The 24,540-nt window shown below is 46.0% G+C and overlaps 1 protein-coding gene across 6 annotated transcripts in view; it reads right to left on the bottom strand.

The window, feature by feature from the left end:
- Nucleotides 1-24,540, bottom strand: part of SNX29 (sorting nexin 29) — a 191,935-nt gene that overhangs the window by 119,508 nt on the left and 47,887 nt on the right. For all 6 annotated transcript variants that reach the window (XM_044433143.1, XM_044433144.1, XM_044433147.1 and 3 more), the window contains exon 15: nt 14,621-14,727. In XM_044433143.1, coding sequence (XP_044289078.1) covers nt 14,621-14,727 — 107 coding nt within the window. The remainder of the gene's footprint in view (nt 1-14,620; nt 14,728-24,540) is intronic.

The following is a 24,540-nucleotide window of genomic DNA, read 5'->3' as shown; positions in this document are numbered from 1 at the left end:
CTGCCGTGTTGTACAACTTCATTTACCTGATTTCATGCTATTGTAGTAATTATCATTCACAAGCAGCCAAATGAATTATCGTAACTCTAGTTAAAATTCTTTACTCTGTAATTACTAAAAATTCCCTGCTGGCATCCATTTCCCCCTCCAACTATCAATAAATTCTCTTCACACACTTTCAAGTGCTAATTTGCTCCCTGCCAGTTGCTTTTACCTCTACATTTAAAATAAAAAGATAACACAATGAACAACCCAATTACATTCTGTTTTGTTTTATAAAGGAGAAAGACAATCGGAAGTATTCAATAAAAGCATGCAGAATTTTTGTTCCTAAGGATATATATTCATACAAAAGTAATTAACTTTTGGGATCTCCTTATTTTGAAATATCTGGATAAACCTGCAGATTCCATAAACTAGCAAGTCTGCTTCACACAGGGGAAAAAATCCACAACAGAGGTGCTAATTTGAGTTCAGCAAAAGACAGCTGAGGACTTCCATCAAGAGTAAAATACCCTGTGATTTATTAACTTAGTTATTTAATTCCCACAGGCAGGCTGTGTTTTACCAGCAGGGGCCAAGGCTCCTCACATTAGACTTGAGGCGACTTCGGAAGAAATGAAACTGCTTGTGTTAAAGATGACATGCAGTTTATTGATCACAGTGGTGAAAATGGAAGGAGAATATTAACTAACAAGCCAGAGAAAGTGTATATTCCCCTTCTCTGTGACTATATTGATTGAGCAGGCCAGGGGATGCTCCTCCAAGGGTCCCCAAAGTTGCCTCAATAAGTGATGGATTAACTCTTCTTCCCCAGACTAAGAACACAAAGCCATGCCTCTTGCCACGGATTTTATACATTTCCTCCATCAGTATGTATACAGGATGTAATCCTCACTCTTTGGCAGACAGATAGTGCAAAGTTACTTCAGAAAGGCAAACAGTTTTGTTCTCACAGTGAAAACAGCTCTTATCTATGGAATAACTGGGGAGGCCAGCTTTGAGGCAATTCTCTCTGGGGATCTTCCTAACAAGCAGAGGCTTCCAAAAGAGTAAGGCTGCTCACCCGCAACTGTTGTTCTTCAAGTAGCTGCCTGTGCACTCACGCAGATGGGCTCCCTGTCTGTGCGGGGCACATTGCTGGGAAGATTTTCAAGCTGGAACTGACGTTAAGTCCCTTCCCTCGGTGTACCTAGGAGGGGCTCCTGCCATTTTCCCAAGACCAAGGGCAGGAGGGCCAGGCACTTCTGGACTGAGCTGCACTGGAGGTACAGGCTGGCGTGGGTGAGTAGCCAGTGGTCCAAGCTGGCAAAGGATCAGCTGCTGTGCCCATTGGCAACACGGCAGTGAGTTGCTCCCAGTGCGGGGAGAACACCCCCGAAGACGACACAGCTGAAGAGTACGGCAGGGCGAGTCCCAGGTCTCCCCTTCAGAAGTGGACTGTGTTCCCACTGGTTCCATTGCTGGAAGGGTTTGCAGTGTCGCCAAGACCAGTGCTGGCACAGGTGCAGACAGCACCACTGCAGGATGATGCCCAGGCCCTTCTTGTGCTTGACCTTCTGCACTTCCGCCACCTTCCTGGCTTTCTCAGCCACCTTCCTCACCCAGCAGGCCTTGATCACTCACCCAGCCATGGACGGAACAGCCGACGGACGCCTTCCCGAGAATGGGCAGAGTCCACGTGTGTGATGCACAGAGGCCACGAAGAAAAACTATCCTGGCTTTTGGACACTGGGAACTTTCCATTACAATACCTGGAAGCCTTAATAACCTCCCGGCCATTCTTCTGGTAGAGCCCTCCAATACAGGCCAGCCTATGGGTTGACTTTTGGGAGCAGTGTCACCGTGTACACCAGCAATGCAGAGTGTCCGGCAGCAATGAGCACTGGGAAAGCTGAAGGCTCCATGAGACAGGAGCTTGTGGGGCCTTGAGGAATCCCACCTGACCTTGGGCAGCAAGCAGTTGGGTTTTTAGAGGGTTCCCCTTCATGTTGACTTAGCTGTTTTCACTTTTTGTTTCTAAATGTTTGTATTTTGGAAAAATGATATGCTATCTTATGAACTGCTGCAAACTGCCCAGGGAGCTTTGACCAGTGGATGGAATAGAAATGAAATGTACTGTTGCTAATATTGTTGTTTATTTTTCAAATGTATTCATCATGGCTAAAGAGATAGTCCAACGAAGAGAGGAAAGGGAAGGAAGAAGATTTATTTTAATGCATTTCTACTGCGTGTATCAAGATCAAGCTAAAGAATAGTTTCTCTTTAAGAAAAATTAAGTAAAGTAAAAGAAAGTTGTTATATATTTTCTGAACAAAATGTATTAGCACATTTGGCTAATGACTCAGTCTTTTAAATACAAGGTTTAAAATGCAGCTAAGAAGATAATGGTTCAGTAATATATTTTTTAAAACCATTACATTAAGTCATGAAAAGACAGAAAGAAGATGATTCATAGATCCTCATCGGCAAGCAAGCCACTTCTAACTCAGTGATTTGACTTGGGAGTCCTGGGAGGTGAAAACAAAGATACCCTGTTAAAAGGTTTGCCAGAAGTGGGCAATGAGTGGTTGTGGCCCCCAGGCTGCATTATAAAATAAAATTTCTGCATTATAAAATAAAAAAGGTACTTTATTTACAGCAGCAGAGAGAAGGGAGAAAACAGTGAGGTGGGCACAAACGAAATGGAAAGCAATCCTGCACTTCTAGTGGAAGTTGCACCAGAAGCACGACCTATTTGCCCTTCCGTGGAGCATGCAGAACACAGGGGCTTCCACACCACACATCTTGCCTGCATCCAGACACAACAACTCCACATTCATCTGAACAGGAGACGAGCAGTACAGGACCCCCAGTTAAAACATCCCTCTCAGATGGCTGCCCAGCAGCATCTTGAACTCCTCTGGTGTGGGAGCTCACCACCTCCCCAAACAATTGGTTCCCAATCAACTCAGCAGGGTGTCAGACTACATCTTTCCGAAGAATTTAATGTCATCTGCTTCATGACGGAACTCCAGTAAATGGGGCATTATTCCTGGTTCTGAAATCGAGAGCCATGCATGCATGATACACATACCCCTGTACATGCGCCTGTACACACACACAATGCCTGCACACATAGAAACGTTTATTTAAAGCTTTTGTGACCTGCCCTTCACACATGTATTTACAAACCTATATACATATGTATGTGTGTGCATGAATGCACAAGTGTCTGTAAACCTGTAAGACACATACTTAAAGAACAAGGCACACCTTCATTTTTGCCGATCCCAAGTGTGTTACATGCATGAACGTGCCTTCTTTTAAACAGAATAAACAAAATCTAAATACCACACAGGTGTCTGTGTTCTGCTGTCTGTCTGGAAGGCTACCCATTCAATGGAAGAAGAGCACCTGGAACCTATTTTTGAATTATGTCAATTGAAAATAACAGACTATATAAGGTTTCTTCAGAATTTTTTTTTGGCTTGATCAGTATGACTAACACTGTTAAACACACACATGCCTGATGTATCAAGAAATAGCCCCACAAGGGGAAGTGAAGAGGTGAGTCATACGTATCCTGCTGGCATGGAGGCAGTCCTGGGGTTGAGGGCTGGCACCCCCCCCCTCCCGGAAAGAAGCAGACAGATGATGAGAAAGATGCTTCTGGAGCCTCCAGCAGAGCAAGGACTAGGGCTGATCTGGGCTGCCTGTGCTCCCAGTGGTCACCGGACACGAGATGCAGGAGCCAGCCTCCATGTTGCTGCAAGAGCAGCTTGTTTCAGACCTGGCAACATCCGCTGCGGCTTTAGCTACAGGAAGGGATGGCTGCTGGCCCTTTTGGCCCCCGCAGTTTGCACTCTGTCGATAGATAATCGCCACTGTGTATGTAGAGTGAGGTTTTCATTCTGTCCTCTTGTCAGGCTGGATGTTTTACGATTCATGGACAGACCATTCACGGTACTTGTTGATTCGGCATGATCACAACAGCCTCTGAGAGCGCAGACAGAAAAGGGCCTGCAGCTCCCGGCATGTCCCAGAGGATGCACCACGAAGACAAATCGCTCGCCACGCGGCCGGTCACCACGTCGGCAAGGCATCCGCTCAGCACGAGCCTTGCAGCAGGGTGTCTGCGGGTTCCTCCGGGCAGCTGGCGCACCCCGTTGTGAAGAGAATGCTGGACGAGGTGGGCTGGGAGGGAGGGACCAAGGACAGCAGTGGATGGGCTGAAAGTAAGAGTGGCTTGACCAAAATATTAAAAAAATGCCAGTGTGTTTTAGGTGAAAGCTCTTGTTGCAAGTATCGGAAGAGGGGTTTCAGTCTCTTCCGATACTTGCAACAGCACAAAAGCCAAAAAGCCACCCAGAAATCAGTGGTGAGGAGCAAACGAGCTGGGACAGGGAAGATAAACATTGTCTTCTGGGGACCCCCAAAGGGCCAGACTGGGCTTCTGAGCAGGCTGGATTTGGTCCCAGGCCTGAGGTCCTGCAACTCTGCCTTACATAATTGGGTTGCCATAGACACAGGGATGCCCCTCTTGACAATGGCATCATTCCCATAACTGCAGGGCACTCTGGGTGCCAAGGAAGTGTATCCGTATCTATAGGATGAGCTATAAAGTCACAAGAAGGATCACCCTCTCTTGACACACTAACATCATAGAGAAGTACATGAGCTTGTTCTTCATACTTTTAGGTGAGAGAAGATCTAGTTTCAAAAGTCCGCCCTTCCCAATGATGATCACAAAATGAACATCTTCAAATAATAAAAGGAGTCTCACTTCTCAGTTTAAAGGAAAGAGCATCTTCCTTCACCATTATCCCCATCCAAAAGTGTCCCTCTCACTTATAGTACAGAAGAGTAATTTATTATTATCACTAGCAATAATGACAATAATTCTTATTATTATTATTTTGGAGCAACCACCATTAACTTCAAACAGGCAAATCCCAAAAAGAACGCTCGGAGTGACACACAGGGGACAGAACAGCTTAGCAGCTGGTAGATTCTGGCAGAAACAGTCTTGGCCATCAACATCAGCATGAGCATCCAGGCAAGAGAAACTGAAACAGAGACCCTTGGGAGAATCATGTTCCAGAGTTGTGCATGTCCCTGCCAAGATTGTTCCAAAAGTTGGCTCCTGTTTAGAAGCCACAAGGGGACAAAGCACACTGTGCTAATCATAAAGAGATTGGTAACACAATGAAAGAGCCTGCTTGTTGCAACTTACTTGTTCTTCAAAAAAGGGAGAGGAGTGGAACAAGAGATGCTCTATGGAGCAATAAAATTAGTATTTGGCACCGAAGAGGATATGTCATTGAGATGAAAAATGGCTTCCAGCTATATAAGCCATGAAGATGAGATGCGAACAGCAAAAATGTGTGTGGAAAAGTGAAATCCCATTTGGAAACCTGACCAACTTGCTCCTCAAGGGGTGTCCAGATAACCATGAGACCTCTTCCACTATAATCAGTGAGCAAGACAAAACCAGGATGTCACTGTGATGTCTTGAGGCTCACCGGGGAAGGTGGCAGCAATATCAGGTAGGAAGAAAGCAGGACCTTGGAGAGCACCAAGTGGATCCTTCCAACAGGACTCTCTTCTACCAGGACAAGAGCATGTTGTCTCAATGGAAGCTTTATACGCACTAAGACCTGTAGTACAGTCAGTCCCAACGATCCTGGAGAAACTGACTGGACTGTTAAAGAGCCCACAGCCAGTTTGAAGCCTCAGATCTCTGGGAGGCTAAGTTATGCGCCATCCCCATCAGAATCTCTTACTGGAAAGCTTGAGGGTTACAACAACGTGGGCAGCTCACCTGAATGAGAGGGAAAGTCCGAGACAAACAGGCACAGGAGCAGGATAGAAGGCTGGAAGCAAAACCAAAGCACCCTGAAGAGACTGTTGATTCACAACCTCTTCTCTTTTCTTTTTACAGGGTTTGCTGGAAGACTGGAGCTAAAGAAAACAGGAAAGGTTCAAGTGCCCCCAGGTAGGCCTGCTTTCCAAGACTGAACCTGAGAAGAAACCATTCCTGACATCCTACCATTGCCAGCACCTTCCACTCAGCCTCTTTCCGACCAATTTAAGTCCCAGTTGCCATGCTCATGAGGAGGAAAACACGGCCACCCCAGTGAACGGATACGGTAATATGGATACCCACTGGCATCAGAACGCTTAATTCTTGGCTGCCATGCTTCCTTCCAAAGAAACGGGTGAGCAGGATGGTCATCTCAGTCAACAAATATGGTAACACCTATGGGGACTCATAGTGACCCAGACCTTAGAATTCATGGAAACCTACAGGCAATGGCGTGTTTACTGGGAGCAGCCTCATAAGGAATCACAGCTGCCAGACACAGAGCAGAAATTATGTAGGGCGCTCCAGGCTCTGATGTAGAAGGATGAGACCAGCCTGCTCAACCATGAAGAACACTGCTTTTCAATTATCAAATACAAAGAGATGAGGTGTTGAGTGGGGGGGGGGGTCAAGGTACTTTTCAATTTAATCTATGCACTGCCTTTGTGAAGGCCTTTAGAGCTCGCCTTATGTCCGCAATTTTAAAAGGCAATGATAGTTTATTGTATATTAAATAGTACATGCAGCCAACATGACACAGAGCGACCTTCTGAACTGAAAGAGTTCTAAGGGAGAGAAAGGATTACTCATCCCTGCTTATAAGCACCAGCCAGCCAGAATGTTCTGAAGGGCAAAGCTAAAATTCCCCCTCTCTGAATGGGTTTCAGGCATTAGCAGATGTTTGGGTAATATACAAAGACCAGAAGCTAGGTAGGATTCTGGACATGTAATCCAATTAAGCCAAGCTGTTATCAAAGATGTACCCAACCTGTCACCCCATCAGGTGTGTTAGATGGAAACTTCCACAATTCCCAGCCAGCACAATTTTGAGAATAATGGGAATTGCAATCCAGCACATCAGGCTGGAGAAGGTTGCATTAAAATTTCTTCTTCGTCCATTTAATGTATAACCTACCTTTCTTCCACTTGCAAAGAACTCAAGGTGACTTCAACGTTCTTGTCCTCTCCATTTTATCCTTACAAAAGCAACCCTGTGAGTTAGGTTGAGTTGAAGGTCTGGCCCAAAGGCAAGTCACAGCTGAGCAGAGAGTAGAACCCAGATCACCGGAGTCCTAGTCCAACACATTTAACCAACATACCATACTGGCTCCAAGCCCTCAGTAAATTGAGCAAAGCTCTCAGACAGGCTCCCTGCTGGGGCCTCTTGTCCATCACTTAGTACAGAGATAACAAATATTATACTTCTTATTTAAATATAAATGTCCCTCTTGTTCTTCTGGTACCCCCGTGTCAATGCAGCTCACAACTTAAAACTGCAATACAATTTACAATCACACTTTCTATTTAGTAAAGGAAATGCAGAGATAAAGGGGATACAGAAGATAGAGACCATGGATAAAACCTCCTTTAAACAAACAAAGGGAATCTCAGCGGCCTGCTGGAACCCAGGTCAACTGGTTCAAGACATCCAGGGAATGGGTTACCTGCACCTCACAGGGCAAAGTATTCCACGCTATTGGTGGGTGCAGTCATTGAAAAGGTTCTCTCTCTTATCACCATCAACCAAGCCTCTGCCCTGGACAGAAGCCAAAGCAAGAGCTTCTCTTGGAGGTTGAAGAGCTGGCAGGTTGGTATGGAGAAGGGAGGGTCTTCAGGTTGCCTCCTGCACAAGTTCAAGCCTGTTTCTGCTGGGTGCGCTCTTCCAACCAACAAGCTTCTACATAAGCTTTTACATTTCAATGTTGCACAGGAAGAAGTAAGAAGGAGCTACAGGACTGAAGAGCTCTGGCTATAAATGGCCCATGTATGATAAACACAGAAAGGTGAACCCCAGTCACTGCGAAAGCAAACGCAAGAACACGCAGAGTCCCTTCTGAGGGGCTGAGGCACAAGCGCATTCATAAGGAGAGTTTCAGAAAGTAGTCATCAGGTTGGAGTCAACAAACTGCTTTCTGAATGCTCACAGATCCTGGAAGATTTGTATGCAGAAGCAATAAAGAGTATTTTGTGCAGAACAGGAGCCTTGGCTTGTGACACCTGCTTAGGGGACAATCACACCTGAAGCTTCTCAACAGGTCTGACCCGTTAACTTGATACCATATCTTCAGGTGAATGAGATTAGCTCCCTCCCTCTCCACATTAGGATGCTCACTAAATTTTCCCACAGAATTTGAAACTGTCCAATTCTCAGCAACTGCTTGGTTTAATCTCTGGGTATACCAGAATCAGCATTTGAGCTTCAGATTCTGGCCCCACCTCTTCGAGTTTGAATTTTCCTCCACAACCTTTGTAGCTTCTTTTATAGGAGAAGTGAGCCTATAGGAGAAGCTTCTTTTAAAGCGAGAAGCAAGTGAATTACAGATTCCTGTTAGTGTTCATTATTGGTATTATGCTTTCCTTTCTTCCACAGACAGCTGGTGCTTGCTTGAACTTGACTTTTTAGAGAAACATGATGCTATTGATTGTCTACTGAATTCCAACTCTCTCTCTCTCTCTCTCTCTCTCTCTCTCTCTCTCACACACACACACACACACACACACACACACACACACACACTTCCTGATATAATTACATGGTATTGGACGTTCCACCCTTGAAATGGTTTATGCAAAACTCATGATTGGATCAGAATAATTTATTGGCCTTCCCTATATCATTATGATTAACACACTTCACAATGATTTTATCTATTGTTCGACGCGCCACCATGTTTCAGGCGTGACAGCTGTGGATCAGATATTTTTGTGCTGTTAATTATAAAGCGCTCTGCAATAACATATATAGAATTGGAGAGGGGCGGGGAGGACGGAGGAAATATAAACATTCTGAGCGGTGCACAGCGGCATCCCAGCAAATGCGCACGGCCACTGCCCAGCCTCTTCTGAGCCAGAGCCCCGCACACCCACGCATTTGTCTGTGCCTGCAGCCCAAGCGCGAAGAGTTTCTGGAATGCTGGAGTCACGACCAGCTGCTTTTATTCAGAAGCCGCAGGCCCAGATGTGATAGTCCAGGGATGCTGAATCTCTGGTCCACAGGCTGCCTCCTCGGGCTACTTCATGAGAAGGGGCAGCTTCCACGGCCTGCCCGCTGGAAAAATCCCTGCTCGTACCTCCAATCACAGAGAACAGCAGAGGTGTGGGCGGGTGGCAAAGGACTCAGGTGACTGGCTGGTTGGCTGACTTCATCCAACGCACACTCTGCAAAGCTAGGAGTCCAGCTGCTGCCAGAAATTGCTCTCCCAGCCCCAGTGAGTCCCTTTCTCCATGCCTCGCCCAGTACAGAGGGGTGCAGCAAGGGCACGGAAGGGTGTAGACAACCCCACCGATGGCACCCAACCCACAAAAAGCCTGCTGCACAGCTGGGAATCTGTCCCCATGACAACACCAGTATAGCTTCACATCCCCACTAACGCACTTATAAAAACTTGCACAAAGAATTTACCATGAAAAGGAAGCCAATGCGCCAAAAAGAGGGGCAAGATAGGCCATGCTTCTTGATATAACTTCATCGCCAAATGCAGCATCTTGCACAATTCCTCACATTCCCCTCTGAGCCTCATGGGATTGCTTCCAAGAGCTCTCCTACACCTGCATTATGTGTTCGCAATGAGTTTGTCCACCAGCCTGGACAGAACGAATGAATACTAAAACACAGACCCAGATAGGATTTACGAGGGGACACTCAGTTGGGAGGGTGGGGATGGGCTGTGCGTTGGAAAGGCCACTCATTACACACCCTCTCGGTGGAGTCAGCAAATAAGTGCTTGCAGTTCGTGACCAAAAGAAATTCTGCCTATGAAGAGATCTTAGGAAAGAAACCATGGAGCCATTATGGGCTGTCATGGTGATAATCTCATCTATAACTAATTCGTCCGACGAGTTGGCCCAGGGAGGCGTGCATGGTGCTCAGGTGCACTAACACGGGGTCCCCAGGTGCCCACGCCCCTGGATCGGCGCGAGCTGCGGGAGGCGCAAGCAGGACCCAAGGAGAGGGAAGCAGGTCGCAGGCATCATCACCACCACCCTCATCAAGAAACCTCTTTCCCAGTCCTCCCCAACCTGGTGCCCTCCAAGGAACACTTGGGGGAATTAGGGGAGTCTCCTTCCAGATGCGTTAGTTTGCATCAGGTCAAGCAAACCTACCTTGTATTCCCATTCCATGGGAATGCACCCACGGACAGATAGTTTGTTGGACTAGTTAAGGTAATTTCCCAAACCATAATCTTCAAAGATTTAATGCAGGTGGGGAGTTGCCAGCCATGTCTGAGGGTATCTCTTAAGTTTCATAGTACCTTCAGAAGATGGTACAAATGCTTCCTAATAGTTTACGTAATCTTATACACAGAATATGAAGTACATCATTGACATAACAATTAGCTCACTAAGACTTCCAAGGCTTGTGTCAAGTTATCTGGGAGTCAAGTGAAGTTAGTCTGGGTTACTTCTGAGTAAAGATGTACAGGGTTGGATGATAATTTGACAAGCAATTCACTTGCACAGGTCTACATAGGCCCAGACTTGCATAGGACTACCGGTCTTTGCCACATGCTCAAATCACAACTCACAACCAAATTCAGTATGTAGCCACTCCTATCCAGTTGTGATGGCAGGCATGTGCTGCCATCATGGCCCAGGAGATGGGCCCCCTACAACCTGAAAAGGAGATCTTTCCATGTGACGTGACGTGGCGGATGGGGAAACATGGGTCCAGGAGCCATCCCATCAGCAAGCCTCTACTTGCGCCACCTAATCACAGACTTCCACCAAAAGGAACATTCAGAAATCAGAGGTGGCTCCAACTCCTATGCCTGGAGCCTCACCGCCTCACTCCTCCAACACAAAACCAACCCCAGAACCACCAGGAGTACCCAGAGACACCCCTCCTACTGCCACGCCACTTCCAGGGTCAGCAGGAAATCCCCATCCAACCGGAACCAGGGCCTACAGAGCAGCCCCCAGCCCTTAACTTCAAGCAATTTCTCGGAAGGGGTGGAACTTGGAACAGCCACCTGACTGCAGGGCAACTGGGAGTCACAGTACCCTCGTGAAACAACATCTCTGTTTGGCATTTGTCTCGTATCAGGTGCCTGTCTGGAACGAGCCCTACAGTGAGCTGTCCATGGTCCTGACCCCTCACAACCTGCCTTGGACTCTTGTGGAGCACAGCCAATACAGGCCCCAAGGGGTTCTTATACTATTAACAATTTGCATGATCAACGTTATTTGATACTGCTCCATCAGGAGTGTACAAGCAACATAAACAGGTCTCTCTTTCTAATGACCGTACAATCTTAATAGACTGTGAGGAAACAGGGAGGAATAGAAACAAGACAAGAAGAAACTAGGGGGATGCAACGAAGCCCTAGGCCCAGCTCAAGAAAGAGAGCAGTTTAATAAGTACAAGACAATGCAGCAAGCATCAGCAGAAAGCAGAAAGCAGTAGGGGAAAGAGCACTTCTACACACTGCTGCTTCTTCTCCAGGAGTCATAAGGAGACATTAAAAGTGATGACAAAATTCTACACTTGGATTAATCTCTTACTCACTCACTCACAAAAACACACCCATAGAGATTTTCTCAAGTGCTTCGGACAAGCAGAATTTTAAGAGGGCTGAGCAATTTGTCAAACATTTCAGGTGCCAAATTGAACCTTTTTGCTGACAGAAGCTGAGCCCCATCCATTTATAAATATTCACAGCCAAGCTCCAATGTATGCCTGCAGGAATACAGCTAAGATCAAACTCTGGATCTGTATGACTAGCTTCTTAAGTTTCCACAGGGCTGGCATTTCACCAGCAGAGGAACCGATAGCAGCCTAGACCTTGAATTTCCTTCCTCCTGACCCCATCCAGTTCACCCATGCACAATCATCCCAATGCTCCATTTCCCATCTTTTTATTGTTTTCAGTTCTGCTGCCTGGGCCCCAGATGGTTAAGAACAGGTTTGCAGAATGCTTGAAGAGATCAAAGGCAGGAAAGGTGCTCAAGCTCTACCTGATTTCCTTACCTGCCCATCTTCTGACCAGCCTTTGCAGGTAGGCATGCATCATTTCCTCGTGGACCTAAGAAAACTAGGACCTCCCAGTGGAGCCACTGAAATTGGACACAACTGGTCTGCTTAAGGAGACTGCTTCAGGCCATTCCTCGCTGTACCCAGCCATTGTTCCAAGCAAGTCTTGTTCAAATCTTGACCTGAAGTGGTTATTGTGTTGAGATTGGCCATGTTGGCTAGGGGTGATGGGGGCTGAAGTCCAACATATCTGGAAGGCACCAGGTTGGAAAAGGCTTCCCACTGTAGCCCTTAACCAAGCGTAAGTGCATGTGATTACCACAATCTTTCTTTTTATCCCTCTGCCTCCTCCACGGCCCATCCTTTGCGTCTTCTATGTCACATTTTAGATCACGAGTAAGTAGACTTCTTGCTGGTGAGCTCAACTTCCTTTGTTGTTACTGGAATCCTGAGACCCACAAACAGTTGCATGGTGAACAGGACGGACATTAAGAATTAAATAATTTCAAGCCTGGCGGATCTGTACGGAGTAGTGGGACTCAGTGGAGCCATTATTAAAAAGTCACTCCAATCTCAAACCAAAGAACACGGGATTTGCATGGCTTAATACACATGGCCCTTCATAATCTTGACTTCAATGTTGTTCCTCGAACCAAAAGAGAAGGGACCAAAGGTTTCCACCAGCGAATATCACAGTATGCATTTGGGAGCTCTCACAGAACAGATCTGATTAAATGTATGCTTTAAAGCTGATGAACTTTCAGAGTTTCTACCATAAATAAAAGCACATCATGAATAGGGTCCTAAATTGTACACAACTGAAAACTGCAAGGAAGGCTGAATTCTGCTCTCTAATTAAGAGCATTTTTACAGAGTCACCCAATGTGTGAATGCCGCCCTCCCCGTTCCCTGGCTCCATTTCAGGAAATAATCATTACTAGCCAGAAGAAGACAATGTGAATAATAAGAATCCCTTATGGATATCGACACCTAAGCACCGACATTGTCTAGTAAGCTGCAAACATCACACCCGGCACAGCTGCTTTTCCTCTCCCCTGTTCAGTCTGCCCATTTGAACAACCGACACAAAGCTCTGGGTTTCTCATGAAACTAAATGCACGCACACACTAAACAGGTGCTTATTTCCTTGTTCCCTCCTTCTCTGCAGCGTCTATTTTGGACTCTGTTTTGCAGCACTGCTAGCGAAAGCACGTGCTCTCTCCACGCCCCTGCACGCATCCCCTGCCACTATCACCAAGAGCAGACAAGGTCTCCACTGTGGGGGTTCCTTTGCCAGGATGCCTGCTCCTTCCCATTTGCCCACCTTTCTGTAGATTCATCAGTGCTTGCTAGGGTATTTAATTTCTACACTGTCCAAGAGCCAAGTTCTCTGGGCAGTTCCCAAGAATTCCTGAAAAACACACAACCCACAAGAAACAGCTCCCTCCAACGTCAGGGACGACCCAACCCATTTCAGCACATAATATAACAGATGGTCACCCTTCCGGTTCTCCCTTGCCTGTGCCACATTCTTTGCCATGATCCATCATCACCGTGAACATCAGAAAATGTGAACATGCAGAAGCAAGATTAGATTACAGTGTATGAATAAATATCTATTTTAAAACCTAAGTTATCTGTTGCTGCCTAGTAGATATGAACCTACATACATGAAAAGATAAAGTATTCATAATTATTCAGAGCATACGGAATATTTGTTTTTACAAGAAAACACACAAATATTTGACTTAAATAAAAAACATTTGTTTACCCTATCTGGACAGGTCTGCACCTTCAACATTGCCAAGAGTGGCACCATAATCATTGTTCATCAAGATGTGGAGATTTAATTTGGGCTCCTGCCAAAACAATCACCCCCGGGGTGCTACGGTTTCTCCTCACAGATCCATCCAAGATATTTAACAGCTGCAGGGATCCAGGATCTGTGCCTGGCATGTTTCCAGCAGTTTATTAAAAACTATTAAACTGCTTTACAATGCCACCAAATTGTACATAATATAGGCATATTGGGGTATGCCTCGTGGGTATGCCCTTAACAGCTGTTTGAAAAATGCTCAGCTATAATGGTATATAATGAATTGTTTAGTCTCTTGGTCATGCTTGGTTAGCCACTTAAGCAGCAATGCTATGCATGTTTAGACAGAAAAACCTCTACAGTTCCCAGCATTCCCCAGCATGTTTCTCTAAACATGCAAACGACTACACCTGTCTAACTAAGGTCCCATTGATTTCAATAGGTCTGCTCTAAGTATGATCAAATCTGACTCCAGCCCAATAAATTTGATATTTTTGCCAATTTGATGTCAAATGGAAACAAGAATTTGAAAAGCTTGACTATCTCAATATCTCACGTCACAATTGTTTATATTTATGTACGTACACAATATTTCTCTTTTGTATATTGTAGAACAAAAAGTTTTAAAGCACATTTTTAAATCTTGTCCACATTGGGAAAAAGGTTATTTCAGAAGGTAAATCCAGAAAACACCTAAAATAATTAAATGTTGGCCTTCAAAATGAGGTAGATCTAAATCTTCTGTTTTTATATAGTAAATAATTCTTACCTCAATTAGTTTTCGTTCGTAAGAGTTTGCTAGTTCTTCATTATTTTCTCCTTGTTTTTGCTCAGGAATAGTGAACTCGTTCTCTGAGTTCCAAAGAGTGGGAAGAACTGAAAACAAAACAAAACGCATAGGATGGATTTAAACTAGAAATTAATTTGAGTAGAAAATGAGTTCGTCCATTTAAAAAAAACTTTATATTAGAAAATGCAATGCAGAAGTAAAAGAGTGAATTCAGTGTTAATATATATTTTAAAATGCTTCTTAATGTGCTCTCACATCGCGTAACAAAGGAATGGAGAATCTGCAGCTGTCTGGATGCTGCTGGACTATGCTTCGAGCATGTCTGATCACTGGTCATTGTGTCTGGGACTAACGGGAACTGGAGCGCCTTATCAACCGAAAAATATTCAAGATATCAACAAGTGGTCTTCCTGCACATCTTACGAAAAACATCAGATTTGCTGAAGCCAAAGGAGAATATTGGAATGGAAATTTTATTGTTTAGTCCTTTACAGTAATTTTACTCTGCTCTTTGGACAAAAACAGGTTCACAGAGTGGCTTGCTGCTGCTACTCTTCGCTTCCTCCTCCTCCTTTTTTGTATTATGTTAATAGCCCAATATTTGTCCTACAATGGTTTCAAAAAGGCACACACAATTCCCCTCCTCTCCACGTTATCCTCACAACAACCCTGTGAGGGAGGTTAATCCGAGAGTAAGGGACCGCCCCAAAGCAGCATAAAGAGCTTCATGGCCAAGTACGGACTAGAATTTGAATCTCCCAGTCCCAATCCAACCAATACACTATCCTCTGGTTTTATCATCACACTAACCCTGAAAGGTAGGTGAGGCCGAGGGTCAAAAACATGCCCAACCTCACCCAGTCAGCTTCACAGCCAAGAGGGGACTAGAACCCAGATCTCCTGGAGTCCCTGTCCAGCATTCCAACCACTACACCACACTGCCTTACAGAGATTAATACTGATATGGCCCCTGCCTTCAGGCTTGCAATTTCAATAACCATATCTGAAAGGAAAAAGGGATTGGGAGGGAGGAGGAAAACACAAGCCTCAGCACCAGGTCCTAGTTTCAAGGTTCTTACGTGGGTCCTTTCCAGCAGGAAGCTGCTCCTTCTCTGGCTGACGTGTGCAGCCAGGCTGGCCCCTGCCTGGACATGATGCGCTTCCTCCTGGGAGGCAGGGAGGGCAGACCCCAGTGGCCCATGGCTCTCTGCTCAGCGGAGGCAGTTGCAGGCAGCCGCCAGCTGCCGCTGCACAGTCCTCTTTGCAGAAATTGAGCTCCGCAGCGGCTGCCTCTCTGGCTGCAGGAAGGGGCCAGGTAGGTGCCCCTCACCTGCTGCGCTACGTCGCTCCTGCGGGCGGGCCCTGGGCACTGCCTCTCGGTGGCCTGCAGTCGTACAGCACAGAGAGAGCAGAGGGCGATTTTCCACACTCACACACGCCTGACCCAGTTATAAATCGCTCTCCAAGCCAGGGCGCTCAACCGACAGCCCAAGGTAGGAAGCACTTTAGAAATGGTGCTGAAGTGGATTTGACAAGCAATTAGGCAGCTGGAGGAAAGCAGGTGGCCCATCAGCCCCGGCAGCTCGGGCAGTTGCACAAGACGTGGAATGAGCTCCCGCTTGGCTCGAGGTGCTCCGCATCCTGCTGCCAACAGCCGCCTCGAACTAAGTTTGCATTGCCCCAGCAACCCAAGAAGCAAGCAATTGGCGCCAATTAGAAATTACCTGTGCTTGTTGACACCTCTCTGCAGCAGCTTCTATCAATTAGCAGAAAGTGGGTCAGCTCCAGCAGCCCCCACCCACCCCGCTTTTGTAACCGCTAAGCCTAACAGGCAACAGTAAGAACTGTGACACACGGATCCTCCTGACCGCCCCTGGCAACCAAGCGCTGCATCTGGGCAACAGCTTCCCAGCTTTTATCTGGCGTCAGCAAAGCACCTCTTGCTCAATGGATGCCGATCCTGTTTGCACGCCAAAGTCTCAACTTTCCCAACTTGTTCCCAAGAAAGAAGCCCACCTTACACGACTGGGAAAGAGCTTTACTGGTGGCCCACACCCGGTCCAGCTATTCGCTGCTGGTGGCCCTAGCAAGAGATGCATTCCAGTTCTGACAGGTTGCCCACTTCTCGAGCAACTCAAGAAGAGCTGTTTTCTCAAGCAATGGCCACATATTCCTGAAACACAGTCCATCCTTTTCAAAGGGTCATCTGTTGCCCCAGATAACCTGGCAGTATTTTAGCTCATACACAGAAAGAGCAATCCTTCGGTCCCTACCCAACACCTGGGAGGCCTTAGAAAATGTGGATCTCCGGTCCAAGGACAGAGACGGGCCCTCAACCTCGTTGCTGGGGATCTGCATTCCAATGCTCTCCCTCAATGCAGCCAGCAAAGACAGAACAATGCCGGGTGCCTCTCCAAGACTCGAACCGTGACCTTAGGGGGGGGGTCAAGGACATGCTGGGGGGGGGGGGGGGAAGAGGAGCCTGGGCCCACCAGGATGCAAGGTATTCTGATGGCTCTCCAGCTTCCATTGCTCAGTCAGAGGTGTGGAGACACGGTGATGCCCTCTGCAGCGCCTCCCACTTCTGCACCGGATGTTCACAAGGCCCTGGGGTCAAGGGCTTAAGGGCATCCAAGGCAGAATCCTATGGACTGGGCCCTTAGGAATGTGTGCTTGGTTACCACCAGTGCTTTTTTTGTTAAAAAAAAAAAATGGTGCTGGAACTCACCTCTTGGGGTCACACTTTTACACTAAAAAAGATTTTCAATTCACCAACCAGTCACTCTACACACACATAAACATAACGGTCACCACCAGCAGTAAGCACTCAGCGCATGACCAGATGACCGATCCCAAGCTGAGCAGCGTCCCGAGCCGAGCAGCGCCCTCACAATCAGCACGGACACACAAGCAGCCGGCAGGCACTATGTTAATGAACCTGCTACGCCTGACAGGGCGATTCACAATCACATGGAAAAATCCGTCAAAAAAAGGTGCCAGAACGCCATTCCAGTGCGTTCTATGACAAAAAAAGCCCTGGTTACCACCACTTCCAGTGAAAATGTGAGCTTTTACCACAAAGGAACGCTTTAAGAACCCGGCCCAAGGCATATTTATAGCCCACGTTCAATCCAAACCTATTGTCCTGTAACACCAAATGGGACATTTTAACCATATTCAGGTGGACACTCTACTTAATACCAGACCGTGAAACCCTGAATGTTCTCTTGCGTCCCTGCTGGCCTCTATATGGCTTAGGAACCCCGAAGCATCTCAGAAATAACCACCGGATGCGATCAGACAAAATTGTACATATGAGGAAGGCAGGTAGATCAGCTACGAGTTTTATTTGCATGGGGATGAGATTCAAAGTCAGCAGGACAAACACCAAAACAACACAAATGATGTTATAATGCTGACCAAATGCTCCCAAAGAATTATTTTCCCCCAAGGAAAACAAAAGTGATAAAACGCAGAGGATCTGCTGGCCCATGGCAGCTCACGCGGACCAGAAGCCACAGCTGGAGAGGTTCCTACGAGGAAGAAAATAAAAAACTCGCAGGCAATCTGGTGGAACGCTGATAAAACGACTGGCAGCAAAAAGGGGGAAATACAAATTCCACACTGCACTCTTTGATAAACCACTTCATCTCAATATTATAGCATGCTACCCCGATTTTCTTCCAAGGCATACAGATGGTTATTGTCTCCCTCCCAAATCCAGCATTTCGCAATCAGTTTGGTCCTTTAAAATCATCTGCCTCCAGTATTAAAAGAAGAACTTGGGAAAGCCCACTTCTGAATCAACATGCCACTTTATTATGGTACATTATTCACCAACACCGCCTAGTAGCTCCAGCCACACTGGCTCCCAAATGTTAATGACGTTGCATTATCTGTGTTTACCAACTCCAGAATGGATAGAAACACACACTTTAAATGTATATAATATGAGGAAAAATATCCTCTAATATTTATTTAGCCCAAACTAGTGTAGATTCCCTTTCGCATGGGAATTCTGCATAGGGCAGAACTGCCTTCCCCAGAGCTAGTACCCTCCAGATGTACTGGACTACAATTCCCAGCATCCCCAGTCAGCATGGGAGCAGCATCTACCAGCTGGGACTTGCAGTCAAATATATCTCAAGGGTACCAGTTGGGAAAAGTTGTAATGATGCGATAACCATGGCAAAGGCACATGAAGAACCATGTGGAATCAGAGCACAGGCCACCTAGTCCGGCATTCTGGTCCTACACTGACTGGCCAGTTGCCCATGAGACAAGCACCCACATGACTTTAGTGCTACAGCACTCTCCTACCCATGTTCCCCAGCACCAGGAGTACACAAATGCATTGCCTCTGATACTGGATTGATAGCGTTCTCCTTCTTGAATTTTTCTCATCCCCACTTAAATCCACCTGGATTGCTGGTCAGCACTAGATCTTGCAGAACTGAATCCTCTAGCTGGTACAGCATAAGCACTACATGAAAAAATCTTTCGTTTGTCTCCCACCAAGCTCTTTCATGGGATGACCCACTATGGACTATGGTTATGGTCACAGGACACACTCGGCATGCCAAAGGTCCCAGGTTCCGTTCTCACCACCTGAGGCGGGAGGCAATGCAGAAGATGTCTTCCTGAGATCACAGAGAATCGCTGCCGGTCAGAGCACTAGATCTAGTTTGCGAACCTTAAAGAACTGGTGTGATCGGTCATCTAAATTTTTAAAAAACAAAAATTCAGATTCAGCCTTAATCCTAATTCAGTAGTTCAGCGGGCAACAAGCAAAGGGTCTAAGGCAGGGGTCTCAAACTCACGGCCCGCGGGCCAATTGCCGGGACGGGCACGGGGGCACGGGGAGGGGCCCTGCGGCCTTCAAAGCACCAGCGGCGCCCGGGCAGTCTCTCCCAACCTAGTTCCCTTCAGATGAGTTGGACTGCAATACCCATCATCCCAACAAGAACTGTAATCAGACACCAGGGAACACCAGGTTAAAGCAGGCTGTCTTCTGACAGGGAAAACTCCAGTTCCAATACCCTGATTTATTCTGAGCAATATACTATGGCCACAATCAATTCTAAAATGTACAATGTTCTGTTTAAACAGGACTTTTCTTTGGCTAATGCAAGAGGGTAAAGAAGATTATTCATCACTAACATATTAATTATGATGGAGAAGGGCAGCAAATGAAAATTGCTTTTCAACAGGCCTGCTATCCCTGATGAATACAGCTTTTGATATTGCAGAATATCAAAAAGATGGTTCCTGGCAAGCTCCCAAGATAAAGACATAGAATCCTATTGTCCCATCTGCCCATACCTGTGTTGTTGTGTTTTCCTTTGTGTTTTTAAAAGGAGAAGCTATATTAATGTTGGATTTAAGAACTACATTTAATATACAGTGAGGGGTTTTAGACGCTGAGGAGCTAAACTAAAATGACAAAAGCAAGGAAATTACTCTTTGTATCCCATCGTTCTTCAATATTTGCAGAAACACCCTCCCAGAAATACCACACGGCACAGCACTCCAATTATCTGTGATATTAGCATAAATTAAGGATGAGGTGACCCTGAAATTTCCCATGTTACATAATTACTCTATTCTGTTGGGACTCAACCAGTTTTACACAGCTTTAGTGGGGACTTAAAGCGAACACACTCTTTAGCCCAACATTCCTTGAAAATATTGGATGGCATGACTAACTTAGTTGGCTGCTTCCTGTTTTTGACTGCATCTCGTTCTGAACATTTTGGAGCACAGTTACAGCAAAAGAAAACAGAGATGGCAGAACGTTGTTTAAACAGACGCAGCGAGTTCCTTCTCGCCCCAGCCTGGGAACACCAAGGGTTGAACCAAGGACCTTTCTGTGTGCCCTACTATCAAACTATGGTACCTCTGCAAGATAGTCAGCAAGCCAGCTGAGCTAGGTCTTGGAAACGGTCTACTTTGCCACCTGAATAGCTATGCATAATGCCAAGCTTCCTAGATAGAAGCCTGCACTCCGAGCAAAGAAAATAATTCATATTATTGGTATAGCAATGGCATACATTACTGAGAGGTATACATTTCTGCTGCTGAGTCCAACAACTACTTGCTGTGCAGACTTTCTGGACAGCATCGTTTGGCTCCAACAGTTTGGAAAGTACCCAGTTTGGTTCAGAAGGCTTTGGAGGCCAACCCACCGGACTCAGGTTTGAATTGCAACCTTGCTTCCAAAGATGCAAAATTCGGTGCCTTCCTGTTCCTTAACAGCAACTCCTTTTTTGCTTCTTGCATTTAGAAAAAACTGGGTGCAATCTGGAGGCACAGCAGCCTCTTCTGAACAGAGGAAGCTTGCCATATCACAGATAAACAGATACAGGGTTGTTATTGTTCCTGCGCAAATGGCCTTTTCATTTTGACTTCCTTTTCTCCAAGGGAACTGCTGATAACTTTTTTCATTAGCAGAATTTGATTACATTTTCAGGTACGGTAGCCCCTCCGAGGGTAGGATGCCTTTCAGGTTTCAGGCAGATAGTTACAGTTTGGAGCCTTAAAATATGAATTTGTTTACCCTGCTCTGTGAATTTTTTTTTTTGGGGGGGGGGCTTAGAAAACCAACATATTTGTATAAAGCACCCATCCAAAATTACATGCCAGAACTTGCCAACTAAGTAATCTTTGTAAGAGGGAGATGCAGCCTGGTGTGCCCCAGATGTTACTGACTATAACTCCCAGTGAGATCAAACCAGTCTATCTTACAGGAAATCAACCCTGACTGCTGTTTAGAAGGCCAGATACAGGATGAAACTCAAATACTTTGGCCACCTAATGAGAAGGAAGGTCTCCCTGGAGAAGACCCTGATGCTGGGAACGATTGATGGCAAAAGGAGAAGGGGACGGCAGAGGATGAGGCGGCTGGATGGAGTCATTGGGACAGTGGGTGTGGGCTTGGGTGGACTCCAAGGGATGGTGAAGGGCAGGATAGCCTGGAGGAATGTTGTTGTTGTTGTTGTTGTTATAACATTTCTATGCCGCCCCTTGCTGAAGCCTCGGGGCGGCTTACAACACAATAAAATACATTGAAATATAATAGAACATAATAAATTACCACTAAATACAAAAATACAAAAAATACACATGGGGTCATGATGGGTCGGGCATGGCTTTGCGACTAACAACAACAGCATAACTCCCATTATCCCTGGCCATTGCCCATGCTGCCTGAGGAGTTGCTCAAAATATTTAGGGGTTGCCCTATCACATAGGGTCATATGCATGCTTGTAATGGCCTGTAATGGGATTGAGGGGGCAAGGATTTTTTTATTTTATTTTTTTACAACGCTCGCTGCAACACGTGGAAGCCAAACACATACCTTATTTCTTACGGGACTCCCTTTCCCCGTCTTTCAGTGATACAAAACCTAGCAACCACAATTTTGGCTTGGCTGACAAAGCTAGCTCAAAATAGTGGGTTCTTGTTTAACATTTAGCAGCAGCGGCGCAAAAGAAAAAAATAGGCACACAGCTTCGTAGTAAGACAGCCGTTCCTTTACATAAACCTGCATCACAAACACAACCACCATTGAATCATATGCATTATAAAACCAGTGCAGTTCAAATTTATTTTTAGCGCCGGTGATGGAAATTTAACCCACAGCTGATGAAAAGCAACCAGAAGGCAGGGTGCAAACCCCACTCATTTTTGGAATCTTTGCTATCACTCAGCCGCCACCCCCTTTTTTCTTCTATAAAACCTGACCAGCCCACTCCGTTTCTATTCCTATCACTCCGTAATTTACATAATTGTAACACAGCAGAATCTACCTAGCCAAGGTTCTCCCTCTCCCCGTCATCCCCTATAATTATACCAGTCACAAACACTATCCCTATCAAACGAGGGATATGTTTCGCATGTTACAGAGCCACTCAAAAAGATCATTTCCATCATTAATTTGTAAACACGAATCAGTATACTGAAAACAACTGAATGCACAAAACTGAAAACATCTTCTGAAGAAAGAACTTACACGGAAGCTATACGGGTGTAGGAGAATCAAGCCATTTGGCTGAGTGCTGGGCAGACTTGGGCTTTGTGGAATCTATTTTGCTGCTGCTGCTGCTGCTATTGTTATTATTATTATTCAGCCTTCTCAGTGGCTGGCCCACAGCTTTGGAATGGGCTTCCTAAAGAGGTTTGCCAGGCGCCGTCACCACTTTCATTTCTGCACCAGGCAAAAACTACCCTCTTCTGTAGGCATTCTGAATCCTGATTTTAACAACTGGTTTGTTAGATTTGTTCTACTCGCAGTAAGTTCTCTCTCTCTCTCTCCCTCTCTCTCTAGAGGAATTGTAATGTTCTTCTTGTCTTTTATTGCTGCTTGCCGCTTAGAGAGCCCTGTTGAGTTATTCAGCAGCCTATAAATTTAAAAACAAAGGCATAAGAGACTTATATCCCACCTGTCATCCTCGTACAAGGAAACCAAGGTGGCTCACAAGGTTCTGCTCCTCTCCATTTTATCCTCACAACAGCAACCCTGAGAGGTGAATTGGGCTAAGAATCCATGACTGGCCCTAAATCACCCAGTGAACTTAGATTTTCCCAGTCCAGCGCTCTTAACCACTGCACCACGCTTGCTCTCAAAGCAGAATCAAAAGAATTAAAGGATTCTAAGCCCAGGAACTTGCTTTGAGTACCAGAACTGAATGGAGCTTACAGTTCCCCCATACAGAAATCCATTCCTGGTTACTTCCTATTTTTACACTTTCAGAAATATAAGTTAAGCAGCATGACCGAATAAAGGATTGATTGACTGATTTAGGTAGCATAATTCTGCAGCTATCATTAAATAATTGGGAGTTTAGAATTCTAACTGATCCACTGCAAATTACCCTGAGATTTTCCTGCAGTTACAGAATGACCCTTTTGATTACCATAAAATGAGGCCAGAGGTTCTCAAACTGTGGTCTGTATGTTCCAGTGGGCAACCAAACAGCTGAGAAACTCTGTCCTTGGCCCTGTTAAAGCTGACTTCACAGATATTTACTCAGAAATACCCATCCCCAACATTAGAAAGACAAGATTATGATCATTAAAAGAGGAGTTCTGTGCTTTGATGTGTTGCACTTAAACAAAGTTATAAGTGGTCGCCCATATACACACTGTAAGTACAGTTCCGTGTCTAAATGCCAAAGGGGAGAAGGTGGAGAACGTGGGAAGCACTGACTTTCAAATCACCGTTTTCCTGCCTGGGCAAGAACACCAAATCCAGACATGCACCAAGCTGCTGACCTGTTGGGACAATCCATGGTTGTCGTGATGTCCCCAAAGGCCTGATTTGATCCACACTAGATTGGGCATCTCTGACATGAACACTGAGTCCCTGAAGTCCCCAGAAACCAATGAGACCCTTAGGCCCTGCAATGATATTAGCAGGTAGCTAGAATGGATGGCTCACTGCCTTGTCTTGGCGAAGGGGCTTGCGTAGCTCAATGAAGCGATGAGCTATGCTGTGCAGGGCCACCCAAGACGGACAGGTCATAGCAGAGAGCTCTGACAAAAGCTGATCCACTGGAGAAGGAAATGGCAACCCACTGTTGTGCCTAAGGACTCGGGGGAGGCTTTAGCATGTGAAAGAGGGCCAGAAGCCCCCAGTGAGGATCAGGCTTTAGAGCAAGGAGATTTATACTTGGTGCCCATGGCACGAACAGCCCCCCCGCCACCTGACTCTCAAGTTTTTGAGGGAGTTCCCGGAAATCAGGAAGGGGAGTCAGTGTCATGCAAGTGCCCAACTGAGGCGGAGACTTCGACGCTTAGACCAATTGGAACAGGGAAGGAGAGAAAGAAGTTTGTCCAACCCCCGTGGAGGGGGACGTATGAGGAGATTGAGGTCCATGTGACAAATCTCAGAGAGGTC

The sequence above is a fragment of the Varanus komodoensis genome, unplaced genomic scaffold, assembly GCF_004798865.1.
Source record: "Varanus komodoensis strain SLA01 unplaced genomic scaffold, ASM479886v1 scaffold26, whole genome shotgun sequence".
NCBI classification, from domain to species: Eukaryota; Metazoa; Chordata; class Lepidosauria; order Squamata; family Varanidae; genus Varanus; species Varanus komodoensis.
This window is presented reverse-complemented; position numbering and strand designations above follow the sequence as displayed.